At 39.8% G+C, this 17,402-nt stretch overlaps 1 protein-coding gene across 1 annotated transcript in view; it reads left to right on the top strand.

Annotated features, from left to right (window-relative positions):
* Positions 1-16,632, top strand: part of slc16a10 (solute carrier family 16 member 10) — a 33,648-nt gene extending 17,016 nt beyond the window's left edge. Inside the window, exons 2-6 of the mRNA XM_085134213.1 lie at positions 4,251-4,395; positions 5,986-6,409; positions 11,372-11,515; positions 11,809-12,037; positions 13,181-16,632. Coding sequence (XP_084990339.1) covers positions 4,251-4,395; positions 5,986-6,409; positions 11,372-11,515; positions 11,809-12,037; positions 13,181-13,410 — 1,172 coding nt within the window. The 3' untranslated portion in view covers positions 13,411-16,632. The remainder of the gene's footprint in view (positions 1-4,250; positions 4,396-5,985; positions 6,410-11,371; positions 11,516-11,808; positions 12,038-13,180) is intronic.
* The last annotated feature ends 770 nt before the right edge of the window (positions 16,633-17,402 follow it).

Below are 17,402 nucleotides of genomic sequence, written 5' to 3'. Positions count from 1 at the left end.
ATTTATTTCTGTGCATTTTCCCCCTGCATCAAATTAAAGTTGATTACATCAATTAAGCATCATGAGGAAGAGGGTGGGGGGTGGTGCCCTATTTTCTTTTGCTGGGAGTTTGAAACCCTATTAGTTAGGTTGCTTAATATTTCTGCTAAGTACTCTTTAAAACACCAGAATAGGGAGGATGGAGCAGGTTTAAGTTTATTAGATTGATCAGTGTTGCTGAACTATGAAATATTTTGGGTGCAGTGTATTTTTTTACATACATGTATAACAGAATAGCTTTAGTGTTGTTGTTTATTTAAACCTGAGTATGAACTTATACAAAATGCAGCAAGATATTAAAAAAACTGTTTTATTAATTAGAAAACACACTATATCGGATTCATATTGGTATCGGCAGATATCCAAATTTATGATATCGGTATCGGACATATGGCACGATACCATTATCGATACCAATATATATATATATAAAAAAAAAACACCCAGCACGCCCCTGCGGGCGGTTTATCCTTCAAGCTCGGGTCCTCTACCAGAGGCCTGGGAGCTTGAGGGTCCTGCGCAGTATCTTAGCTGTTCCCAGGACTGCGCTCTTCTGGACAGAGATCTCCGATGTTATTCCCGGGATCTGCTGGAGCCACTCGCCTAGCTTGGGAGTCACCGCACCTAGTGCTCCGATTACCACGGGGACCACCGATACCTTCACCCTCCACATCCTCTCGAGCTCTTCTCTGAGCCCTTGGTATTTCTCCAGCTTCTCGTGTTCCTTCTTCCTGATATTGCTGTCATTCGGAACCGCTACATCGATCACTACGGCCGTCTTCTTTTGTTTGTCTACTACCACTATGTCCGGTTGGTTAGCCACCACCATTTTGTCCGTCTGTATCTGGAAGTCCCACAGGATCTTAGCTCGGTCATTCGGTTATGGCGTTCCATGTATGCCTTGCCTGCTATGCTATATATATATATATATATATATATATATATATATATATATATATATATATATATATATATATATATGTGTGTGTGTGTGTGTGTGTGTGTATCTATATATACGTATATACATATATATATACATATGCATATAATGATGCATATAAGAGTGTGAAGCTTAAGAATTTACTCGAAAACACTTCCATTAAAGCCATTAAAGTCAATACTACGTCATGGTAACAAACACTTTTGCATTGGTGCTGTGTTGATACAGGGGGACATCTGGTCTTGTTTTTGGTTTGTTGGCCGTGAGAGCATTTTAGTCGCTAAAACCTTTTTCCTCCTCACTTTGTGTTTATTATAGTGGAACAGCCTGGGACTTCGGGGTAAGTTGTAAGTGGTCTATGGTGTTAAATGAAGCCTGTCTTCATTCTCCATGTTTCAACTAGACATTGGTAACATCTGAGTATCTTTGGTCAACAGATTCCTAGAACGTCTCATAGAGATGTTATGTTTGTTTAATTACATGAGCAAGTCTTGTGCTACCTCAATACTGCAAAATGCCTCATCCATTAGATGCTTTAGTTAATTTTGGTTATAAGATAACTCTTCAAATAGCTTTTTTAAATGCAAACCCTTTGAATTTATTCATACATTTAAGTAAAGTCTTCAGTGCTCCGTTTGTGGCATTCAGTGCAGTGATCTCACTTGATGTTTCATAGAAATTAGGATTAAAGAGATAGATAAATATATTTGTTTTAAGGAAGGAAAATAAAGAAAAATGACATGAACTTATAAACGTACATGCTATAGCTAAACTTGTCAGCACATAGCACAGGGGATGTTTAATTATAATTAATGGGTGAACAGTGGTAATTATTTGTCAGTACTTGAAACAAAGTTAAGAAACTTTTTAAAAATAATTTTAAAGTCATGACTAAACGGCCAAAATATTCTAAATTAATAAATTTATTGAGCCGTTAAGCTAGTCAGCTAATAGTTAGCTTGAAATATTAGAAATTAGAGTTAAAACTGCACAAATGCATAACTGAGCATAACAAAAAAAACACTGACATTTCAGTTATTGTTAAAAAAAAAAGTAGACCCCCCCCCTTCAAAACAACACGTGATGCATGGTGTCATTACAGAAGTTCTTGGGGTTGTTAGGGAAAATCAGGCAAGAATGCCCAAAGTAGTTACCTCAAATGATACACAGGCTTTCTGAGTTTTAAAATCTGCAGTTTTCTGTGGATAACAGGCGTATTATGCAGTTTCCTAGGTCTCAAGGTTCAGTTGTTGTGGGGTGACTGGGTTCAGAGTTGGGGGGTGGGTTCCAGCGAAGCAGACGGATGACTTAGGGAAACTCGTCTGCTAGTATTTAAAGCAGTGCCCGTAGCTAGAGGTGGATGTCACTGGGACACAGAGAATCCTGATTTGACATTGTTTTTAATCTAGAATTTCTCTTGTCTGAAGCATAAATGCTTTTAAATCAAGACAGCCAGAAGAGCACAACAGCAATTTCCTGTTGCTTTTGAAGGATTCTTGCTTCTTCTCGTTCACTGGCATTTATTAGAGTGAACATTTTCTGACTTACTGTGTTGTCTGGGATAACTCTAAAGAAGCTTTTCCCCCGAATGATAAAGACTATGTGTTCCTCTGACTTTCGGTCCATCCTTGTTATCAGGCCAAAGTTTTAATTTGTACTTTGGTTTATGACGGAATGGCTGTAAAACTGATACAGAACCTAACAACATAAGTGCATTTAGTGTTTACAACATTAATCCTTACATGACAAATATCTAAACTATCATGGTGAATTGCTGTTGTGTAAAAAAGTGACTGTGACAAGAAATAAAATTAAAATAACTGTTGCCACATTTCGCAGGGACCACTAGGTGTCAAACAACTGTGGACAGTTTAAACAGTGAGCAATAAAGCCTCTCAGTTGCTGGCTGACTGTAAACTCTTGGCACACTGAAATAAACACATCTCCTCAAGTGTGACTTTAAAAAGGGAGAAGCTGGTGACAGTGTTGTCCAGATTAATCCTAAAATCACAACCACACTGGTGTTTTTCTTTGGAACTTCATAGCATCTGTTTCATTTGGAAACCTGAGATTGCTTAATACTCTGCCAGCATGGGGTGAGGTGAGGAGAATAAAATCCCAGCAACAACCCTGAAACTTGACACAAGGGTTTCCTGTTAGTTGTGTAAAAAACAGACAACAAAAGCATTCCCGCTCCAGTTGGTCTTTTCCCACAAGTTTCACCTGACTTAGCTTCAGAGTCAACAACTTTTTATATGGCTTGTGTCACATGTACTGACCTGTTGTTCACCTGAAGGCATTTCTGGTCTCTATTGTTATCTGGTATTGGATGTGTGATGTCTTAAAGAGAAAGTTCCCAGTTCCCAGCAGTCATGTCACTCTCGCCTTTTTCCCTATAGTCATGACAAACACTCTAACAGAATAGCTTTGTTCACAGCAATTCTTATTTACCTTTTAAGGGTCCATCCATTGTCTAAAACACTTTTTTGGCTTTCTCCCTGCATTAAAATGAACTTTCTTCTCATTGGCTGGCTTTTGCAAAGAAACAGTTTGAACAGCAGGTGAGTAGGGCTTGCACAGCCGGAGCTGTTAATCTGAGATGACCATGTTATGATTGTCCCCTCTCACTGATGCCAGTTAGAGTAAACTTGAACCTTTGGCTCACAGGTATGACTTACTAACGACCTCAGTATTTGAAAATTAATAATAATGTATTTTGTATCTTGTGTGTTCTGTCACCATATGGTTTATTTGCTTCTTTTCCATCTACGAAGGAAATCATACAAGGAATGTGTAAATGTATGGACTATGTACGTAAGAAGCATTTGTAAAGCTTAAGTTCAATAGATTCAATTACAAAGTACAGCAGGAGTAAAATGGCCAAGATGTAAAAAAGGGAACTCATGACGTTGGTAAGGCATGTGATGACTGGTTGCCTTGTAAGCTGTACAGTGTGTGTGTATCCTTGAGTAAACGTGTGCATCGATACAGAAACAATAGTGTTCTGTTATTGCAACATGACCCTTTGTTTAGCGGTTAGTGTCTGTAGTGTAAAGTATTTTCCTGGAGACAGTTGTGCAAGGTGTTTTTTTTCTCCCCTGTTTCTACTATTGTGGGGTCTACCTTACAATATAAAGCACTGTGAGGCAACTGTTGTTGTGATTTGCCGCTATATAAATAATACTGAATTGAATTGAATTCAACTGAATTGAACTGAAATATAATAGAATCATGACATTCATTCTGTCTTCCCACTGTGTGTCTCCTGCAGCATGGGTGGGCTCCCTCTCCATGGGCATGATCTTCTTCTGCTCTCCCATCGTCAGCATATTCACCGACATGCTCGGCTGCAGAATTGTTGCAGTGGGTGGTGCTGCTGTGGGTCTGGTCGGCCTACTGGGTAGCTCCTTTGTCACGTAAGGAAGTTTTCCAACTCAAAACTGCATAAGAATTTTTTTACATTTCCTAAAGATAGCATGCTTTTGCTTTATGTATAATTCTTTTGTAGCACCTTTTAACTGTTATTTAACTTTGCACGTACAGGCAAAACCTTTGTATTATAGGCCTGTCTCGCTTCACTTTTTTGTCACATGACAAACCATGCATACACAGTGTTTTCCACTGAAAAAGATTGTATTTGGGGCAGTAACAAGGCACCCATGATTTCTTATATGGTTTCCCAAATATAATATATCATGCTTTTTAGAAACTTCTAAGTTAACATTTTGGGCTGCATGTTGTGAGGGCAAAATGCATAGACACATGCTAACTAGTACTAAGTAACAAATGAAATACAAGACATTTACTCATCTAAAGTCAAACGCAAATGTCTTGGATGGACTGTATCTTGCAGCACAACACATTTACCCTAAATATCAAATACCAATATCACAAACATAGTGAAGAGGTCAAACTCAGTGACTCTGTTCACTTGGCGAAACTTTCAAAATGAGAGCAAGGGGACTGTACCGTAGTCCTGTTGGTTAATTGAATGGTAAAAATAAAAATAAATATCAGTGTAACTGTGTGGTCTGCCTGATTTTATTTGATCAATTCGATGAGTCAGTTTGTTTTGTCAGTCAGTTTTCTCCCAAAACAAAACATTTTATATAAAATAATGACTTCATGGTAAAAATGACCTAGAATCTAATTGTGGCCTACAAGTGAGAAAACACTCACACAGTCATATGAGGTTCAAGCAACGCAACAAGTGCAACGCACACACTTTATCACTAGAGTAAGCAATAAAACTGCTGAATTACAGCTGGTCAAATGACAGAAACTGTGGTCAGGAAGCTGAATTCTCAGGCTGCAGACTTACTATGTGACTGCTATTGGCACTTAGATATTTATTTAAGCCAAACAGAACTTTGAAACTCACTGTGTGCAAAACCATTTCCAAAAACGCTAGGCCCCTGTATAAAATGTAAGTAAAAACAGAATGCAGTGATTGGCAAAGCTCATAAACCTATAAAATATTTTATTAACAGTGGAACTAAGAACATGTACTATTTTAAGGAAAAGGCATTAGGTCATTTTGAATTTGGTGGCAGCAACATGCTGTCTGTCAGTTTTCATGAAATAGTAAAATGACTTAGTTTAAAATGATAGCTTTTATAATTATGAGTCACTGACAATGTAAACCAATATGCACCATCAGTTAGAATGTGTCATAATGTGTTAAAAATATTTAAACTAATTGTTTGTTGTCACTGAAGTTATAGCAAATTAACTTAATGTGAGAACGAGTTAGGAGACTTACTCTGTATTTGATTTATGTGAATGAGAATTGTGTTACTGCGTTGCATTTGATTTAACCTAATACGTGATAAAGCTTCTTGAAACAAAAATCAGTATCATAAACAACGTTTTTTTTGACCTTTAAAGACATTTGACATCTTATTTTATAGTTGCTGCTGCTAAGAACTGATTCTTTTCTGGGAAATATCTTGTGGATGAATTGGCAACTCTGAATGTTGCCAATGATGTTATTTATTTGTTCCTAGGTCCCTGGGCCCCATGTACTTCACATACGGCATTGTGTTCTCCTGCGGCTGCTCTTTTGCCTACCAGCCAAGCCTGGTCATCCTTGGCCATTACTTTAAGAAGCGCCTTGGCCTGGTAAATGGTATTGTAACAGCCGGCAGCAGCGTCTTCACGATCGCTATGCCCTTTGTGCTGTCAGCCTTACTGAAAAACATAGGCCTATACTCCACCATGCGTGTCCTCTGCATCCTCATGCTTGTGCTGATGCTGGCTGGCTTCACTTACAAGCCCCTGCTGCCGGTCAAACCGAAAGACTCCCAAACAGGCAGCTCACACCTAAAACAGATTTTCAACGTCAATATCTGGAAGTCGTGGGGATATCGCATCTGGGCCTTCGGCATTCCCGCTGCCCTCTATGGCTACTTTGTGCCTTATGTTCATCTGGTAAGTACTTATCACTTCTTTCATCTGCTGTGTTAATAATATTTATGCTGGCATTCATACTTACTGTTTGTGTATGTGCCGTTCACTCCCCTCCAAACAAGGGGTTGGTAATGATCCATTTGACATATGGGAGCATGCCAATTCCAAGATTCCACAGTGTGATTTTGCAACTATCCTACTCCTGGGTTCTGGATCTCATTATTGGCGCGTTTAACAAGGAATAAGGGTGAGAGGTTAGCTAGCTTCAACAGCACAGTCATCAAAACTCATAACAGCTATGTGAATAACAGAATTGTGAAAGGGGAGAGGAAGGGAAGTTGAAACCATGGCAGGATCTTCCAAACATTCAGTGGTGGCACAGAGTGTTACTGTCTTTTAATATTTTGTTTTTTGGCAACTGTGATAAATAAAAAAAATGTATTTAAGGGAGGATGCAAAAGGAGACAGAAAAACACATCATTTGAGAACGTTTCCAGAGTTCCTTCACGTGCACCAGTGTTATATCAGACGAATTTTCTCCAAGTGTGCACTTCAATATCACTATAATCCCAAGGACAAAACATCTAAACACAAGCTAGACAGCTAAGTGCATGCTGCAGATGCATGGCACAGGATAGGAGAGCTAGCTCTTCAAGACAAGACTCAGCTGAACATCTGCACTCAAACAGAGAGAGGGCACTCCTTTGAGAATTCTAATCTTCACAGTTTGGAAACATGGTTTGAGAGAAGAGTCATCATTGGACTATCAGTCATTCTAATATGTGTGTGTGTAATATGTGGCTGTAATAATTCACATGATGGCAAGGTGGAGCAGTGTCGCACAAAGAGTTCACACCTTGCCTCGTGAGACCCTTAATGATTTGAAATGATGGAGATTCCAGTAGGAATGTTGGTGCTCTGCGCACGGCTTATTTGGCACGATACAAATGCACAAAAGTGGCACAAAGATTACAGTTTTACTATTGCATGCTTTTCTTGACACCGAATTCTCCTTGCTGTGCATGACGTGTCCATACCACCGTTGGCATGCTTCCCTCATCATCTTTTCGATTGGGGCAACTCGGAGTCATTTTCGAACATCTTCATTTGTCACACAATCCGGGCGGGTTAAGCCCAGACATCCACCTGAGCATCTTCATCTCCATGGCAGTGAGGATCTGCTCGTGTTTCTTGGTGGCTGGCCAGCATTCTGCTCCATATAGGGCCACCGGCCATAGGACTGTCTTGTAGATCTTGGCTTTAAGGTGTTCAGGCATCCTCTTATCGCACAGGATACCGGTGAATTACGCCATTTAAGCCATGCTGTGTTGACTCGTGAGCGCACATCCAGGAGAGTCTTGCCGTCCGCCGAGACCAGGGACCTGAGATATTTGAATTGGGCGGTCTTCTTTAACTCCTGGCCGTCGATCTGGATCAATCCCAGGATCTGAGGGCCACATTCTAGATATTCCGTCTTCTTGGTGTTCAGGTGCATTCCACTTTCTTTCAGCTGGTCCTTCCATTCCTGCAACTGCTCTTGTAGGGGCAGGTGGTCTGGGTCTGCGAGTGCCACATCGTCTGCGTAAAGGAGGGTCCAAGGTATTGGTTATTGTAGGTTGGCCAACGCTGTGTTCATGCAGAGGATGAACAGCAGGGGTGACAGGGCTGAGCTTTGGTGGACGCCAGCGGTGATGCTAAACGGTGATGAGGTCTCCCTGCATTTTAATGTTTTTTAAAAAATAGTTACCTGCACTGCCTGCAGAGCCATGGGTCCATCAGCGCAATGCAATTACACTGATGTATGCAATTAAAATGAACACAAGGCCAAATTGCTTAAGATGGCGCATTTAAAGAATAGTTCAACAAACACAGTTTGCTAATGTATTTGTGCACAATCCTGAAATATAAATTGGAATTTATTGTAATAAAGGCCTCTGTGTGTAATTGTGACATGGTTACCTAACCACTTATGGTCAATTTTGGGCTACTTTTACATATTATATTTTACTAGATATTTAGTTCACCTTTCTTAATACAATGATACTTTTGTAGAACTACTGAGCCATTTTGAAATATAACTATTCAGTGCTTTCAACAACACAAATACAATATAGTGTGACTCTACAGCATTGGCAAAGAGCTCTGACTCTCAAAGACAGACATATTAAAAACAAAACAAAACATGATTAAAGAAAATCAGTCTCGGCAGGTAGATGTCAGCTGATTTTGTAGTGTGGGTTGCCTGGCTCTTTTTGCATGTGTTCATTATTTAGCTGTGTGGTCCTGGTGAATGTGGCATAATATGGAAGGAGGATTAAATCTGCACTTCCGTAAACATGTGTCGCTTTCCCTAAATCAGTGTTTATTTCTGCTTTAAGATAGGAAACTTTGAGCTTAGAGAAAACATCTTGGGAGGGCTGCTGAAGGGGAGCCTGTATGTACTGGAAAGACTCAGGAGATGACTGTTTATTTGGAGACGGTGACTTTGTTATTGGAGGGAGATCAGAGTGTCCTGTGGATCAATGCCTGTGTTTTCCCAACACTTCTCATGTCTGCTACACAGACTGGGATAACACTTGGATTTGGCTGAAGCCTCAGCAGCAGCACTGGACTAACAGCCTCAGCAGCCATTCTTCCCCCCTACCTGCACCTAAAGTCCCAGCCCTGTGGGATGGAAAAGCAGAAAAACATGCGTCCAGCAGCATATTGTTCGGCCTGTTGGAACGGAGTCCTGTCAGATCCTCCAAACAGCTGTATACTTTTTATTTTTTATGTGTCTATTTCCTTGAGCAAAGTGCTGAGCGTGGCCTTTTGAAATAGCCTTGCCCTAGTACCACGTATGTTTTTCATCTTGCTTACCTCTTTACTTAAAGAGTAAAGTCCAGTTCTCAACTTATTGCTGATTAGAGAAAAAAGAAGTTGCCTTTGTGTTTGCTCTGTAAATGGCTTGATAAAAGGTATGCTATTGCTTTGCCAAGTGCAAAGTGGGAAAGGAATTTGTGAAAATTATGCAACTTGCTGAAGGCCAATATGTTAGAAAGTTTGATCTTATCATCAAGACAGATAATCCATGTCCTCCCTTTCTTGAATCAACATAACTGAATCATGGAACACCATAAAGGACCATTCAGAGCCGTACTTTTCTTCAGATAGCTGTGTCTACTTTTAAAATAAGCTTGTTTCATTTTTTTAATGAGGAGCACCTGCAGGGCTGCAGTGTGTGGGCTGGATGTTTGATGATCATTACACATCTGCGAGAGAGTAGGAGAACGACAGCACGTGGGAAGGTTGGGTTGGTGCACAGTGGGGCTCTAAAGGGGAAAACTCTCCCTATAATTTAAATGTATTTTGTGTTAAGGTGCTCTAGTTTGTTACGTTGCTAAATCCACCAACTATAGATTTCTTTGTTAGACATCTGAACTAGTCATAAGTAGCAGCTCTGTAGTTGTTATGCTTAATGTAATGTCATCAGCTATGCATGCGTTTGTCAAAAATCGTGTTTTTGCTGGGTGAGAATCTATGAGATGAACCACTGATAATGTGATTGTGTGATTGAGGGAGCAGCACATTTGTCACGTGAACCTTCCAAGCAGAATTCTAGGTGGCAAAGTTCAAGATACATCTAACTTCACTTTAAAACTATCCTCCCTCTGGTCAGCCTCAACTGAGTGTGTGTATCATAAGTTAATCTCCTGACACTTACACAAACAAACAAAGATGTGTGTAGCATTGCTTCTTGGATGTAAGACTTCCCTCCTAAAGACAGAGCATGTTGTTGTACATTGGCAAAGAATGTAAGTCTTCCAGAAGTCTTAGGGATGTATGTGTGACTGCCAGAAAGTGTAGGGGGTGATGGTGATGGGTCTATACATCAGCAGACAGCAGGTCCTTTGAAGAGGTCTGCTGCACACTGCCTGGAGGTAGAAACACAGCACGCCCCTATTTCTCTTCTCGGTCCTCACAGATTAATGCTTAGCAGTAGGAATGACGTGGCTACAGGAGATAATGTGGAAAGCCAACATCTGGACAGTGTAAACTAGAAAACGGCATTCACTGGAAGCTGAAATACAAATGAGCACTGAAATATGGACAAGCTAGATAAAAGGATCTGATGATATGATAACAACAAACTGACCTGTTGCCTGAAATATGGCTGCTGTCATATAAATAAAAGGATTTGTAAAACCAGACATTTTTTTGAACCCAGTTCTGCAAAACCATTCAACCCCAGATTTCTGAAAAACGCATGCAGAATGTGAAGTAAAAGATACATTGAGTGAAAAGTTGAGTGAATTTTCTCTCTCTTCATTCAACTATATGCCTCCACAGGAGTGCAGCACAGTGCTGACAGACTTATAAAAAACAAAGACCACACCAGGTGTCACTCCTGTCAACCAAGAACAGAAAACTGATGCTACAGGTTGGCAGAGTCACCAAAATTGTGAAAGCGTGGTTCCTTCCTGGCTTTTATTATCAAACTGGTTTCTCAAACATGCCAATGAGTTCACTGTACTCAAATGGCTTCCTCAGCCACCTCCTCTTAATCCAATAGAGCACCTTTAGGATGAGGTGGCACAGGGGATTTGCATTATGGATGTACAGCCAACAAATCTGCAGCAACTGTGCGATGCTGTCGAGGCAACACGGACCAAAATCTCTGAGGAATATTTGCAGCACCTTGGTAAACCTTTGCCATGAAGAATTTAAGTAATCCTAAGGCAAAAGGAGGTACAACCCGGTACCAGAAAGGTGTACCTAGTTAAGTGTCCAGTGAGGTTAGATCTCAGGCAAATATCTTTATGTAGTTAACACACAAATCCACAATGACTAAGCAAAGAGCACTGTCCAATGAGGTTTTAGTCAGTGGTTGCAGTTTCACAGTTTGTATTGTAATTCTTTAAATGTGCTGTACTGTGCATCATATAACTGCAGTAAACTAAAGAAATGAAACAGCTGTGTTCATCTTTCATTTACTGTCCACAGATGAAACACGTGGAGGAGCGTTTTGGAAAAGACACCAATAAGGAAGTTTTGCTCATGTGTATTGGTATAACATCTGGCATTGGCCGACTGATCTTCGGCATAGTGGCGGATTACATTAGCGGAGTCAACAAAGTGTTCCTGCAAGTGAGTGTGTGGCCTCAACAGTCGTGTAAGCAGATTTACATTGTCTGAATGCAGAAGTTCTGACCATTAAAAACTCTCTGAAATAGCATTTTAGTGATCATGTGAGGATCATAGCACAGTGAGACCTTTAAGCCAGTTAAAGGTCTTACAATAGGGGATGAAGATTTAACATTACATGAGCCTTCTCGTGTAATGTTAAAGTAAAATGAGGGGTTTCTTTTGGTTTTGCATCCAATCTGAATATATAGAGTGTACTAAACCATAACAATTAACAAAATAATCTCTCTACTTAGGTGGCGTCCTTCTTCGTCATCGGTCTCATGTCCATGATGATCCCCCTGTGCAATGTGTTTGGCGGGCTTATCGCAGTGTGCCTGCTGATGGGACTGTTTGACGGCTGCTTCATCTGCATCATGGCACCTATCGCCTTTGAGTTGGTTGGAGCCAAAGATGTGTCCCAGGCCATTGGCTTCCTGCTAGGCCTGATGTCTGTGCCCATGACTGTGGGGCCCCCTATTGCAGGTAAAGCAGGAGTAAACTGAAATTTGTGATCATGCTCAGGTAACCCCTGAACATATGACACATGCCCACACTAAACTGATGATCTAATAATATGGCAGTTTAGTCACTTTGGATCCTTGGCCTTAACTAGCTTCAAAAATCTAGCACATGCATACTCTTATATATATATCCTCGTTGGGGTAATTCCAACTGTGTAGTTATGTGTACCTACAAAAAGGACATTCAGTGAGCTGGTGAGTGCACAAGGATCACTGAGCATGTGAGTTTCTGAACTGGATCATGAATCAAGAGGATGGCTTGGTCTGATGAATCATGTGAGCCAGTGTGTGCACTTATCTACACAGGGAAGAGGTGGCAGCAAGATGCATTATAAGACAAGCCAACAGACTCCTGGGCCAATTTTCTGCTGGAAACAGTTACGTGGGAGTTGCATTCCCAAGAACATCTCCTAATATCACTGACTCCTTAAAGAGAATAATGCATTCCACCATTGGGAACATTGCTAAGAGTTCATAGTGTTCAGTTAATCTTCAGATTCCCCAGATCTCAATCATGAGCACGACTGAGCATCTGTAGGATGCCCGATAGCTATGCTTTGAAAGGTGTGAGACATGCACACTGCTAGGCAGGTGGTTTCAATATTGTGGCTAATCAGTGTGTGTGTATGTTTCTAGCTGACGCTGTTTATATGTGGATTTTAAAAAATGCGAGACTTCTTCAGTGCTGGATGCCAAAGGTGACCAAAGGTTCACTAAAGGTTTACTGCTAGCATGTGCATTTACTCACGTGAGCTTCATGTGCAGAGGGCTTCCTGGAAGACAATCAGTTGTGTGTGTGTGTGTGGCTGTTCAATTAACTTTTTAGACTACCTCTCCCAAAACATCACAGGGTAAGTGATGTGATAAGGATCTTCTTTAGGTAAATGCTTAGAGCTGGAAGCCATCTTCATTAGGAGAGTTTACATATGTAAAGGAGCCATACAGGTGACAAAAGTCAATGATATCTTGGTCAGCACCAGCTGTTAATCTTGTGATGTTTAGGAGTTCTGACACTTGTGTTTCTCTTTGCATTTGGATGTGATCGTAAACATTGACCTTTAGCTGTGTTTATTTGACCGTTTTTCCCCCCTTTATCTGGTTGCAGGCTATCTGAGGGACAAAATGGGATATTACGACATGGCCTTCTACCTAGCAGGAGTCCCACCGATCATTGGCGGGGCCTTGCTGTGTCTGATACCCTGGGTGGAAGCCAAGCACAAGAGAAGAGAGAAAAAGGAGGCCGTGAAAGGGGAGCAGGACGCTGACCAGAAGATGATGAATCATGAAAAGGCTCAAGAAGTTGTGCAACACAAAGCAGGAGAGTCTGTCCTCTAAATACCCCTAGAGAGAGACTGACAGAGAGGTGCAGGGGGTCAGACTGAGGCTGCTGCTGCTCATTGATAGTATTAAGATACTCTGTGCATATCTGTGTTTAACTGAAGACTGTTTTAAGTAGGAAAAAATGCCAAAGTGTTCAAACATATCAGAGTCATATGTTGAAGCTGAACGTAAATTTAATCCTGAAGAACTATGCATCAGACTGAACTAATCTTACATCAGGCAAGCTTGAAATTGTAGCTGAAAATGGGGAAAACTGGACTTTTTTTTTTTTGTCACAATAAGAGTTAGGCATGCAGTACTGTGTCCAAGATCAACTCTGTCAGCAGCCATTCTCACTGGGCTTACAGAAAAACATAGGAAACAATTTATGGTGTTAATTTAAATTAAAGTTCATAATGAACCAGTCTGCCAAAGATTTATATTTAACCCTGTCATCTTTATGTCCTCCAGTATGCTATGTAATCTGTTTTAGGGGTGCACTGATACAGCGGTCGGTGTTGGTTGATACCAGCATTTCTGAAAATAAATTGGCATATACTGATGTCCTGCCTAAAAGTTAACAAAAGCTGAAAAAAAAACCTGACACAAATGAAATAATATGCTATATTTGTTTTCCTGGACCAAACCAGGAACTAGATAACAACAAAAACTAATACAAATACTGTTATCTGCAGGCTTCCAGATGCTCTTTAAGACATCAATATCTGTCTCAGTACCAGTATCTGTATTACCGTTGATATTTGTACTGGTATCGGTCCTTTTGACAGTCAGTGCATCCCTAATCAATGATTGGTGTTTTAAAAGACACACAGTAACTATCGGCTCAGAGAAGTGCTCTAAAAAGTCTAGGTTTTTCTGTCTGACTCTGGAATCTGAGCTGTAAAGGTGCTTGTAAGGATGCAGCTTTGGGAAGCACAATAAAATATGTCCTGTCAGAGATGCTGACCCAGCTTCCCTTCTGAGGTTGGATCTAGGAAATCTGATCATTTAAAGGCTGTTTAACTCACCAAGCAGAGCTTGGCACCCAAAAGCTCTAAATTCACCACACTGAGCCCGTAATTCTTTTCCTTGAAAAATTCAAAATAAACTGCACAATACATTTTTTAAATACTAGAGGTAGCAAATATATGGTACAAATTAAAAGTCATATAAGATAATTAAAATGTACTTAATTTTTAAACAAATTTGTCTGATGGTTCAGTAAACAAGATTTTTCCTGCAATTATTTTATATTTCAGGCTTTAAGGGGTTAAGGTTATTATCCACTCTTGATCCCATGCTGTGGAGCATCCCAGAATTTATGCTGCACTGTGTTTCCAAAATTACCACTATTGAATTATTAATGATCACATTATACAAACATGAAAGCATAAAGAGGGTGGGTTCTATAAAGCCCCCTGCAACTGTGTCATCAGTTAATCTGCTACTGTAACTGATTCATTCAAAGAGGCTGCTTTAAATCAAACCTCCTCAGTGTTTTAGATGTTATATTTAAAGAAATAGTTTTAGAAAGTAAATATGTGGCAACTGGTTATCCTAAAAAAGGCACAGAGACTGGAAGCAGGCAGAAAATATTAGTCTGGAGTAGGAAAAATAGGACTTCTAGCCACTGTGAAAGTTCACTTATCATCAAGTCATATCTGTTTAAAACTTTGTTGACTGTTTTCAGCCTATCAGCACATAAGAAGACATTCACCACTTACATTGGCCATGTGTATCTGATGTACTGCATCAGTTTGTTCATTACTTTGCTCTTTCAAAGACAGCGGGATGAAGAGCTGAACTGAACTCTAGGTCACTGGCCAAGTTAGGGCATGAGTGGGTTTTGTTTTAGCAACATGCTGAGTGGGCACATTCGAAGAAATTGGAAGATGTTACTTTTTAATTGAATCCTCATTCCTTTGTTAACTCAAAGCCTACTGCCAGATGGGGACCGTTTTTGTTCATTTTCATGTAATTTTCTCTCACATTTGAGTTCATACTTAAATTGTGCAGCATTCATTAACAGTTGACCAGTTCATGTCAGATGATCTCTTAAATGGCCCAAAGAAAACATTGTGCATTTTCCTTCACCTCTGTATGATTTACTCACTCTACTGAATCATTTCAGAGACTCCTCTGTTTGAACTGTGGACGTGTGTCTAACTAATAATTGACTATGTGACCATCAGTCCCATTAATTATTAACTCTGTCCAGTTCAATGACATTCAGTAGAAAGGTATCTGTTTTGTGTTTTATTTATTTTTCACTTCTGGAGACTTTCATGTTGTTAAAAGCCTTAAATGAACTGACTGAAGACCAAACTGTGCACAAATTAAATGTTTGCTTGCCCTCATTTGCCTCCCCAAAGCCCCCTATGTAGTGCCAGTGAACCAAGTGATGTCACCCATCACTGACTGCGGTGGACTGCATATTTGGAAAACTCACGCCACCAGGGAAATGAATCTCCATCATAGAAATGCTGTGGGTCCGTGTTTTTTTTTCCTCTGCAGACCTGTGACCCGCTACCTCAGATGATAGCAGAGCTCTGCTCCCTGTCTGTACTGTCCTGTCACCGTGAATACGTCTTAACTTTGCTCTTTAATGAAAAACATGTTGCCATTATTTTATTTTATTTTATTTTAATGCACAAAGTGACTGAAACCTTCAGCATTTCCAATACTATGCTTAAATCACATGTCTTATCCTTATGATGTGCATGACTCTTTATGGTGGAGTGCCATCATAGTGCTATTCATTTGTGAGAGCCTCGAGTAATTTCTCATTGCCATATATGAATATGAATGCTTTGTTGTATGTATTCATTGCACTCTATTCGCTCTTTTACTTGTTTTATTTAGCTGTTTGGTCATATGTGCCTCTAGAAATGATATGTGCCAACCAAAGAGATGCTTTGTTTTAAATTGCATGATTTATTTTTACTTGGTGATTACTTTAGACCAAAATCTTTGAGACAATCTGCTGAAGTTTACACACCAAAGCCTAACAGTATTTAGTTGCTGTTATTTTGCCATCTAATCCAGCCACTGGCTTTATTTGCTGCATCTTTACTGCTTCCGTCCTTTTCCATGTATTCTCCCCAAAAAGTGTTCTTAAATATGAATGTGTCTACATTTCCTCTGTTGCAGGATGTGTTGTGAACAACAGTATATGCAATGTATGTAAACACAATTCATTTTAATCATTTTAAAAACAGTAAAAATATTTACTTTTAAGTTATCTGGGTTTTTTTTTTTTAAATTTATGCCTATAGATCATAGAAAGCACTGAAGTTCATTTAATCAAGATGTAAAATCAAGTGCAGTAAAACTGAACATGAACAAAAACACTTTATACCTTTGAACCTGTGAGACACTGACATGCCACTCCTTCACAGTTTTTCTCTAATAATCTTTATCTTCTTTTGACCTTGTGTGAGCGTGTGTGATTAGATGATTTGTCTAGATTTAGTCCTTCTGCCTGTTATATACTCTCTGCACTTTTATTAGGTTATGGATCTCAGTAAAGGAACCAGGATTTCTTAACAGCCAGAAAGCACTGCCTGGGGGTGGGGAGCACGTACTGATGTGGAGCTAATGAATGTCCTATATGTAGATAAGGGGCTTGTAATGTTTTTTGTTTTTTTCCTAAAGGGCGTCTATCAAACCAATATATCCAGTCATGTGTTTAATTCCAAACAAGCTGCAGTAGACGTTTGGGATAGAGTGTGTTAGTGTGAGACCAAAGGTAACAAGACATTTTTTAAAATATATATTTAAATTTAAATACCCCCCATGACCCTGAATAGAACAAGCACTTAAGGATGGATAGATGAATTCCATGTGAAGAATAAATATAATGGCACCGAGTACTACTGTGAGGAACCCTGGCGTCATTGTTGCCCAGGTTAGGACACATGAAACAAATGTAAATATTTGTTTGGACTGTTATTATTTAGTATCAGGCTCCCTGAAAAGCCTTCAAATGATCTAAAATACCACAGCAT

This window comes from Neolamprologus multifasciatus, chromosome 15 (genome assembly GCF_963576455.1).
Source record: "Neolamprologus multifasciatus chromosome 15, fNeoMul1.2, whole genome shotgun sequence".
NCBI lineage: Eukaryota > Metazoa > Chordata > Actinopteri > Cichliformes > Cichlidae > Neolamprologus > Neolamprologus multifasciatus.
The sequence above is the reverse complement of the archived record's forward strand: the minus strand, read 5'-3'. Positions and strand labels throughout refer to the sequence as shown.